Here is a 10909-nt window from a genome sequence, read left to right as displayed (position 1 = left end):
CATTTATAAAATTGTTGAAGAGAACTGGGGCTAAGACAGAACATTGAGTTACCCCAGTGTACACTTCCCTCCATGTAGCTGTAGTTTCCATTGAGGACTACATGTTGAAAGCAGAGATTGAAGATCACAGGTTCTGGAACAAGCAGCTCAAGAAAATAGTAGGGATAGATAATGTGGCCAATGTAAGAACGTAATGGCACCATTTCAACAGAGTAGGTGTTTTCAATGAGGAAGGATTTTCTTGGAGTGATAAATCACCCATTTTTTAAAATATGTTGTTCTTCCCCAAATAGTAGTGAGGTATTAGTTCTCCATTCCTCTACAACTGGTTTCTTAAATTCAGGAAACCTACATAATGCATGTACATAAAGGGCACAAACTATGCTATTCACAAACTAACCTATTGGACGGCTCACATCAATTAAAAAAACATTTTTGAGAAACTTCTTGGAACCATCCTTGTTCATTACAAAAAAAAAATACCTTTGGAAGGCCACAGTCACATTCTTCTCCCTCCTCCACAAATTCATTTCCGCACACTGGAGGTGAAATCACATCTTTGGTTGAGGGTCTGTTGATGATGCATTGTGGGGTTTCATTCATGATATAATTCTGATAAAACTGTAAACTGCAAGAACTGAACTCCTGGGGAGTTATATAGCTGTAAAGATGAACCAGTATGAGATCATGATCATTCATATGTGGATCAGGAATAGAATGCATGGCAAAAACAAATAAGACAGAAAAAAATTGGCTAATGAACAAAGCAGTATTGTTTTTCTTTAAAGCTAACAAAATAGCTATGAGAAATCTTTGTACCCTTTGATCTTATTATGCTCCCTCAGTTTTAATTCCACTAACATTTTTTCTTTTTTTTAACACAATGAATTTGCAATGAGAACTCCATGTGGTGTGCTTAAGTGCTTAAGCTATTTCTTGTGTTTGAGTAGTCCGCCTTTTGTTTTCATTTTTAGTCAGTCTCTCTGTGGAAGGGGAGTCTGGAAATGATACAGTGACATTGTTGATGGGATGAAGAAGAGGTGGCAATAATATAATTGAAGGGAAAATAGTGAAATCTTGACCCTCTTTTTCTTTTCTTCTTTTGGAGAAGAAAGGCTTGTACTTTTTATTGCAAATGAATGTTTTAAGGCAACAGGAGAATTGATACACTTATTGGACTTCTGTTGCTGAAAAGGTCTTGCAACTTGCCATTGATCTTTGAAATTGCATATTTAAAAGGGAAGCCAACATGCTATCACCAAGTCCACCCAAGCCCCTTCCTAATGCAATTACAAATCATTAGGAATATAATTATTGGCCCTCAAATTAAGAGGGTGAAATTAAGAACCCAAAGATGATCTGCTGGTGGCCACTAAAGAGATAACGTGGTCTTCTTTGAAGATCAAAATTGCACCAGACCCATTAGGTGGGGTTTATTGAGCAAACTGTTCTCCAAGCACGGCCTTCTGTAAAAAATACCACAAAGTGGTTTTGAAGTATTAAGTAATTGTGACGCACAAAAATTCTTCAGTAAGGACAGGAAGGGTTAGTTAGCGTTCTCAATACTTCCTGAAGTCATAGCCATTGCATAAAATATGAGACAACAAAGTCCTAGAGCTTTGTCAGAAGAAACCAGAAATTTGACAACAGGTGGCATGTTCACTGAGGCTATAAAAATATTACACAAAAGGTAATTGGGTGTTTTGCAATACATAATTCCTGAGATCTTTCCTTTCCCTTTCTTTCCCTCCCTTCCCTTCCTTTCCTTTCCTTTCCTTCCTTTCCTTTCCTTTCCTTTCCTTTCCTTCCCTTCCTTTCATTTCCATTCCATTCCTCCATTTCCTTTTCCTAGGAAGTAGAGGCTAAACAAGGACTAGCAATATAATTGCAGTGGTGGGCTGCAACTGGTTTAACCAATGGTTTGGCGAACGCATGCGTCGAGTGCTTAGCCCTCACACACAGCATTAAAAAAACTGCCTATTTTAAGCTTTAAAACTTACCTTCTATGTCAGCGCTGGTGAGTAAAACAGCTGAGGTGCAAATCAGCTGAGTTTAAAAAAAAACACAACTGGGACCAGCCTTTCCATTAGTAAACAAGGCAGTTATTACGTGAACTGCACCATCATTAAGAAGTCAGGTTTCCTCCACTGTCTTATCAGAAGACAGTTGAAAGGGTCAGGAAATGGTAATCACAGGAACCCAGGATGCTGCAACCATCATCAATGCACGCTGGTTGCCATGCCCTGAATTTTGATCATGTGAGGGGAGGCTGCTATGGTTGCAAGTGCAGCTGTAAGCCAGTTTTTTCAGTGCCTTAAAATGTAACTTCAAATGGTTGCTAAACAAATGGTTATAAGTTGATGGCTACCTGTACGTTACTACCTGTCGATTTCAGCAGACTGCAATATATGAAAAATGTAACATATCTTCCACCTTGATGAAGGGGCAAGGCAGGAAAACCCCAAGGACACTAATCAATCTTTTTCTTTCTTCTGTTGCCTAGTTCAGAATATTTTCCTCATTCTGCTTCCTTTTTTAGGAAAGTCTTTAGGAATAAGGAATAGCACTTAGACTTATATACCACTTCACAGTGCTTTCCAGCCCTATGTGGTTTACAGAGTCATTTTAACCACCTCGGAAGGGTGGAATGCTGAGTCAACCTTGAGCTATTGAGAATCAAACTGCTGGCAGCTAGCAGCCAACAGTCAGCAGAAGTAGCCGGCAGTACTGCACTCTAACCACTGTGCACTGTTTAATGTCTAACTTCGTTTCCTCTTTTATCCATCACAGATATTTCTTGGCCTATGTTGCCTAGGCTATTTCTTTACACTATTGTTAACTGCAACTGTTTGAAAATCGCTTGATCTGAAAGTCATTAAAAGCTTTCCTGATCCCTTACCCTTGCTTGTCAGCCATAATGCACGGGCCAGTCTTGCAGGTACACAAATCTGTGTCATGATTCATGCCAAAATTATGACCCAACTCATGGGCCATTGTTGCCCCCATAGCTATTGGGTCCGTACTGTGATCCTGAAAACAAGAAAACACTTTGTCTATTGTTAGTCCTCCAAGAAACCAAAAGTGAATTCAATTATTACTAGCACTGAACTGAAACCTGGACCTTTGCTCCAGGACCTTCTAATGAAAAAATCAAAGAGTTAGAAAAACAGTTTAATAATTTTCAGAGCTGAAATAGGGTTTCCTACAAAAAGTAGTTTTCTTTCTTTAAAGTAACGAAGTGTACTAACAATTTTCAGTAGCTTAGAGCAGGGGTGAGATTCTACCGGTTTGGACTGGTTCAGATGAACTGGATGTTAACTTTGCATCTGGTTTGCTGAACCAGTATTTGAACTGACCAGATGGCCCCACCTACCCTGCCCCACCCCGCCCCTCCCAGTAATCTCTACGTGGCCAATTTTTGATGCAGTTAATTGCAGGGTCTGCATGAAGGTTCTGGGAGGGGGAAAAACGGGCCTTCCGGAAGTCCGGAAATGGGCCTGTTTCCGGCTTCTCTTGGGCCTCCAGAGCCCGGGGGAGGCCTGAGAGGACCTGGGAAGGAGAAAAACGGATCTCCCAGAAAAATTGGAAGTTGCAAAACGGGCCTGTTTCTGGCTTCCGGAGGGCCTCCAGAGCCTAGGGGAGGCCGTTTTCACCCTAGAGGCCTGAGGGAAGCCCCTCTAGACCTTTGAAAAGGCAAAAAACAGCCCTCCCGGAAGTTCCAGTAGGCCACACCCATGATGGCCATGCCCACCCAACAACTGGGCAGCAAACTGGTTGCTGGTATTTTTGAATCCCACCTCTGGCTTAGAGATGGTGCTTTCTCCACAATTATCTCACTGGAATGCTGTGATATTACAAAGAGGTCTTCTATTGTTTATTTGCGATTATTTACGATTCTTTTTATTAATTAAAAGTATTATTTATTTGTCCGTGTTAAAAAAAGTGAGGTGTAAATTGAAAGCTAGCTTCAAAGGGAGTGGAAGGAGTAAGAACCTTTCTCCAGACCATACTACTGTGTTTGCTTTTAATGTAGAAAAATACTAAGAAAGTATACTGTTTATGTGAAACCTGAAACTAAAGGATTACATCAGTAGTCCTCAACTTTGTAAACTTAATTGAACCTGTAAATTAGAGTTTGGAGATGTCAAATTAATAAATAAGGGTGGATGAAAATGATGTGGATCAAATATAAGAAGAGTCTTCTTGTATTTTATATTTTGGGAGTTTTATATTTTGAGATATTTTGGAGTTTTCAATGACCATAAACAAGTAACAGGTAGCTTTTCTACCCACCTGAATAATTGCTGTAGATGTCAAAGAATTGCACATGGTACCAACGTAAGCCAATCCTACAGTACTTCCAGTTAAGTCAATGTCCCTATAAGAAAGAAGAGGGGGATCAAATTTGTAGAAGATGGGAGCACATTTTGTAGTCTTGGAGATGTATAACCTCTTATGCCTTTCACAAACCCGATATCCTGTCCTCAGTTCCTGTCAGTTTTCAGGGTTAGAATTATGTAATAATTCATTTTAGACTCTGCTCACATAAGCCATTTAACTAAGCAGATCTATTAAACATATTCAGGATGAATTTTCGCAACAGGCTAAGCTTGGTTGGTGTAAGCCTTCATTAAGTGAAGGAAAAGGGTTAGCATGTTGTGTGAATCCAGTCCATTTAGGTTAACTTAGATTCCATGTACTGTGAACACTGAAATGCAGATTTATTTAATAATTAGATTTCTCCTATCAGTTTAGCCATGGTGTTATTAAAAACTAAGTGAGCTTGGAAAAAGTGACTAAGTGTGGGGGATCAAATCAACATCTGTGGGAAAAATAAAATGGATTTTTTTCTATGTTTTATATTCTCCTTTTTTACTTTGATCTGCATTCCATCTAGCCCCAATATATTTTATAAGACCCATTTGTTATGCACAGATTCTGTAGGATTGCTCACAGCAGAGTTATAACTTATCCAATATATTGTAGATATAATCCAGTAAATTTGGCAATTTCTCACTCATAAAATTGTATGGCAATATATAGGCTGAATTCACACTGCATCTATAACCAGATCACATTAAGATCTAGTCTAGATGACAGATTTATACATCCTGTCAAACTCAAGATTAACTATTTTTATTTTATTATATTATGGGTTTATCTGTTGTGTAATGGAAGTATTCATTCAGTTGGGACAGAATGGAAACCAAAACATCATTTAATCAGATTAAAAATGCATGTGTAAGTACAACCAAAGCATAACAGGGTAATCAGTTCAGTTTCAATTTCAAATCCAGGTGAAATCAAATCAAGCTGCGTTTTTGACTGGCAATAATTCAAAGACTTCTTAAAACCAGCTCTCATGTACAAAAAAAAAAATATGTTGGCTTTGACCCAGAAATATAGTTCACAGAAGCTTTAAAGCGTGCAGCATAGAGTGGAAGTTCTGTGCAAGCACTAACTTTCCCATAATCCTCCACTCCCAGCCACCCCCATTCCCTTTTCCCACAATGAGACATACGTGAGTAACTGAGCATTATCATTCCTTTTGCGCTTCAGCAGAACTGACTGTCTCCATGACGAAAAGTGGTTCAAAGTGGCACCTGCTGTTTCACTGATCTCAATCTTATCTTCATCGGACCATATTTCCAAGCCAATCAATGCTACATGAACCTTCAAAGGTTTGTAAACCTGTGTGGTGGATATGGCATCAATCAGAAACTCAAACATATATAAACCTTGAGAAACGTTTCTAGACTAAAAGGCAGCTGACATTAGTTTCTAAAGACAGGTGAAATGGAATAGATTTGGGATTCAATAGAAGAAAATCTGTAAAGATTTGAATTGTGGAGTCCTCAATGCTCTCTGAGCCTAGTGGTTTGCTTATGGACATTTAGTCAGACTCAGACAGCACCAAGGACTCTACATAGAGAAGAAGAAGGATTGTTTTAATCAGCAGAAATAAATGTTAAAAAAGAAACAGGTGATTATTCCCTTTCATGAAGAACAGAAGTGGAGCAGCACTTTAAGGGAGATTTGACCCATCCGTCTTCCTGTCCTCTCCCTGATTCTAACTGATCATCAACAGTAAAGATGGTCAACAAGGTTAATAGATACAATATGTATAATAGTACAAGATGAGTGGATCTCCTTTTAAGTGCCACAATCCAATTCAAATTGGGTTCCTCCTGCTTTCTTCTAAGAGATCATGTTCTTAATCAGTTGACTTTAAAATGGGCTTATTAAGATCATCTCTTTCTAATCTCCAAGCAAAGCAGATTAACCACAGCCCTGAAAGAATCCAGCTACTGAAATGTATTACTGATTGAATTATTGCAACCGCTTTGAACTTTGTATTCACATAAGAGGCTTATTAACCTAGTTACTGAACTAACCCATTTTCTAAAATGGCCCTGCATACTGGATCACAACTTTACCAAATGACCCAGCTTTGCGGAACTCAAAACTGGAAAAGTTAACGTTCTTGGAGAAGTGCATCTCCTAGGTCTCTTTACCTGGTTGTTTATTGTGTGAACACAGTGAAAATCCAAGAGGTTAAAATCCAAAAAGTGAAATAACTTTTGTCATGTCTTCTTACCACATTTATAAAGTTGGCTATATCAAATACTCTCTTCCTTATAGTAGTGATGCTGCGGCTGTACTTCCTGAACTACAGAAAAGACAAAAAGGTTAAGAAGAGATAATAATTGTTTTGGATGGACTGGAGCAGAGAGAGAAAGAACATGTCAGGGAAAGGAAGAAACTTTTAAAAAATCATGGAATTTGCTAATTCAGACAAAAATAATAATTCTATATCCAAGGACTCCAATGAATTATTTTGTGCTGGTCATTTAGTTCTTAGTTTACTTTATTGTCATTGCATCTTGTACAACGAAATCAAACACCATCTTCAGTGCACATTATGACCATGAAAATAAACACAAATGCACATCCTTCACACTCCACACACTGAATTGAAAACCCTGACCCCACACCAACACTGTACTATATAGTAGAATTCAACAGAGCTACTGTCCTGGGATAGAAGCTGTTTTTCAGCCTATTTGTCCTGTACCGTCTGCCAAATGGTAATAGTTAAAAAAAAAAAAGGGGTGCCCAGGTTGAGATGGATCTTTGAGAATGTTTTGAACTTTCTTAAGGCAGCGGGAGCTATAAAGCTCTTCCAAAGAGGGGAGAGGACAACCAATGATCCTCTGGGCAATGACGTTAACCCTCTGGAGTGCTGTCCTATCTGCCACTTTGCAATTGGCAAACTACACACAGGTGCAGTAAGTTAAGATACTCTCTATGGTGCAGCGGTAGAAGGTCACCAGCAGTTTTCCATTCAGTTGTTGATTTCTGAGAAGTCTCAGCTAGTATAATCTCTGCTGGGCCCTTTTCACCCTTTTAACTCTACACGTGAATCTGCATTAATATATTAACATTATTATTATTTTTTCAGTAGCACACATGGGTTTTTCTCCTGGTTGGAGAAAATTTTGGTCAGCCTACTGAAAACCTTTTCCTTAATTGGACACTATATTTCCCTGTTCAGAGCAGTGTGAGAAAAGCATTCTTCACTACAAACTGGATTTAAATTCCACCAGCCCAAGACCAATTTCCCTGAAAATTTTTTGCATAAGACGTTCTCTTCTGCAATAGTATTAAAAGGGGAAGCTCAGACTGGTATCTGGAAATTCACTGAGTTCATGAACATAGTTAATTTTACTGGAGGGAAATGTGCACATATTCAGAGAGTTCAAATTCCCCCAAGAGTTATTTTACTGCAAATGCTATATTATTGCAAATGAGATTGGCTAAGTCAAAATGTGGATCTTATTTCTCTATTAGCCAAAGGTCAGCTTCTATTTGAGCTAGTGCTGGTGGAGAAATATATTTAATCTGAATGATAGTATGAAAATTAACAGTACATAATTTTGACCTTTTGAACCAATTTATTAATTGAAATTCATACTTGCACAAGCACACATAAGGAGAATATCAATTTCAAATCAGATATTCATAAAAAATAAAAATATTTTTCCTGCTAGGGAAAGTTATCTTCAAAAACCAAGCAAAAGTGTAAAATAAAAAAAAAATATGCTGGGAAACATAGAAGCCAAAGTGTATTCATATTTCAATACAATTTAAAAAGCAAGTTAAATGTAACGGTTCTGAAATAAATAAAAAAATAAGGGAAAGCAAAACAACCAGAGATGCCCACCCACAAAACCAATTCAAAATTCTCTTCATGAATTTTTCTCTGGATTTTGGAATGCTAGATTTCCCAGGTAAAAGAAATGGATGATGATTCTCTCTTTTACTCTTTTTTTTCTGTTTCAAAATTTCATTTATGTTCTCCATCTTAACTTCAGCTTCCTGATCTTGGCATTTCTGGATAAACAATCATTAAAATTTAGATAAAGTCTAGGAACAGCTTAGTACAAATCAGGCAATAATTGAATTTCAAATGTGCCTTAACTTTGTACATAGGGATCGGGTCCAATAACAAAAAACAAAAATTATCGAAGTATATTTTAACACATATTTTAGGAAGAAATCTAGTTAGAGTGTTGTATTTGGTAATGCCTTCAAAACACCCACATTGAAAACAAAATTGTGTGCTCAATACAGAAAGAAAATTGGTATCCAGAATACTTACCATTCTGTTGTCTGCAACTACGTAAAACTCAACATATTTTTTGGCCTGCAAGTATTCCTTTTTCTAAACAGAACATTAAACAAAATATTGTTTAGACATGTTGCTTCCTGCAGTCAACAGAAATGTTGCATCCTCAGATAACCTTGTTATCCTCCCTGGACAAAGTACATGACCTTTCAGAAATATTGGCTCTTTGAAGAAGACATGTATAGTGAGAGAGATTGTTAAAACTTCAGCATTTTAGAATGTGCTGAGAAATTTCTCAGGTGGAGAACATTATGCAATGATTGACCAGATTCACTTCATCAGTTTTGATTCAATCCTTGCTTCAATCCAACTTGATGGTTCAAATCAAATTGGAAAATTGAATCAAGATTATGTAATGGTCTTATTAGACATCACAAAGCACTTCGATTTGATATTTCAAACCAGTTTCTCCCTCTATCCCCTATGCATGCATAATAAAAGAGGCCTCCAATTGATAATTCAATTAAACTTATTTCTAAACTGATTCAGAAAGTTGAGACGATTTGGAGATTCGGTTGAACCTATTTTGAACCATTTCTCTAAATTAAGTTTGCACGAACATAGAAAATGTTGTAAACTGGAATATGTATTTTCTGTTCATTGAGTTTCCATATGTTCTTGTAGAGCATGGGTGGAATAGAATTTTAGTAATGAGGGAACCTATCTTCCGAATTCTTTTTAAGCAGTCCCAGAAATTTCTCTTTCACTTTACATTTTAGAAACAAGTAAATGAACCCCTGTTTTCAAACCATGTTATATGAACTTACTTCAATACTCATGCTCATCCGGGAGGTCTTTTTGAAGGGGTCATCTGATTTCCAAGTAGTGTTGGTTACTCCACAGGTTTTGAACGTCTTGTCCTCTTTTTCCAGGCTTTCATATTTGAAGAGTGCATGGGCTTCACTGTTGGAAAGCTTCAAAGGTTCAATAAGATACCTCTCACCATAATTCTTGAAATACCCTCTGAAAAACAATTGTGGATTATTTTTGAAAATTAGGATTAGAGCTGGAAATCCCATAGAAAAGAATATTTGGAGCTCAGGGTTCAACTGTGGGGTTCTTGGTGCTCCCTAAATTTGATTGTTTTCCTGAAAACATTTTATTGCTCAACTAGTAACATCATTAGTGGACTAGATGTTACCTGGTTGGGTAATGAAACATCTGCAAGAAAACAATTAAGCTCAGAGAGTACAGAGGATTCCATGATGAATAACCAGTTTTAACTAACAAAGTCAACATAAATTTGTGAATCTCTCTTTAAAATAAACTGAATTTTATTTTCTTTCCCTAGCTCACATATCACTTTCTCCTGCTTCTCAAAGACACAGCTAAGCTCACAAAAAAATATAAGATATTGCACATTCTCAGTACAATGATGAATTAGCTATACAATTGTCAGCTATACAATATTTGAATGGATGTAGTTTGTCATGGAATCCAATAATGTATAATTCCTAAATTATTGTTTAAAAAGTAGAGAATGTTTCTAGCTATGAAGATATAAGACTACACATGTTGGAAGATTCAGTTTTTGTGTATAAACATGTGTTTCATAGGGGTGAAATACTGTATATCTTATATATTTCCCTACTGTAGAGTCATTCAATCAAACCAATCTTTTGTTGCTCATAGATCAACACATAAAACATGAAAGTCACAATTAAGTAGGATGAAAGAGGAAAAATATAATTGTTCTAAAATATCTAAGAGAAAATAGAATAGTACTTGGTTGCAGAATAGTACTTGGTTGTGGTCAAGGAAACGAAATAAGATTGATCTGATAATAACAACTTAAGATAAAAGTCAGAACTATCAGGATATTTAGTAAAGAGCTGACATAATAATACCCTCAATGCAGAATTATCATTTATTTGTTTGTTTGTTTGTTTGTTGTTTGTTTGTTTATACTGCTGCCTATTCGCCCATGGCAACTCGAGGCAGCTAATAGAATGTCAAACCATATTTAAAATAAAAAACAATAAAAACTAATTAAAAAAATCGAATAAATTAATAAAGTACAATAGAACAAAATCTGGAAAAAAATAAATAAAAAATCACCCCCAACTCCCACCCACTGCCCCGACGACAGCAGATCACAGAAGCCATTTGATGGGCTCCATCCCTCTCTGGGTTCCCCCGGCCCACTGGCAGAACCAGGTCTTCAGTGCCTTTCGGAAGAGTATTAGAGAGGGGCCCTTCTAATCTCTGTGGGAATGATGT

At 37.1% G+C, this 10909-nt stretch overlaps 1 protein-coding gene across 1 annotated transcript in view; it reads right to left on the bottom strand.

Annotated features, from left to right (window-relative positions):
- The window catches only part of LOC113445598 (zinc metalloproteinase-disintegrin-like NaMP), a 54332-nt gene that overhangs the window by 24311 nt on the left and 19112 nt on the right, over nucleotides 1-10909 (bottom strand). The window contains exons 6-12 of the mRNA XM_026714876.2: nucleotides 9457-9652; nucleotides 8663-8725; nucleotides 6599-6670; nucleotides 5522-5691; nucleotides 4294-4378; nucleotides 2900-3030; nucleotides 484-661 (exon numbers count right to left, since the gene is read on the bottom strand). Of these exons, the coding sequence (XP_026570661.2) occupies nucleotides 484-661; nucleotides 2900-3030; nucleotides 4294-4378; nucleotides 5522-5691; nucleotides 6599-6670; nucleotides 8663-8725; nucleotides 9457-9652 (895 nt within the window). The remainder of the gene's footprint in view (nucleotides 1-483; nucleotides 662-2899; nucleotides 3031-4293; nucleotides 4379-5521; nucleotides 5692-6598; nucleotides 6671-8662; nucleotides 8726-9456; nucleotides 9653-10909) is intronic.

The sequence above is a fragment of the Pseudonaja textilis genome, chromosome 9 (genome assembly GCF_049901715.1).
Source record: "Pseudonaja textilis isolate UNSWEBS1 chromosome 9, rPseTex1.2, whole genome shotgun sequence".
Lineage (NCBI taxonomy): Eukaryota > Metazoa > Chordata > Lepidosauria > Squamata > Elapidae > Pseudonaja > Pseudonaja textilis.
This window is presented reverse-complemented; position numbering and strand designations above follow the sequence as displayed.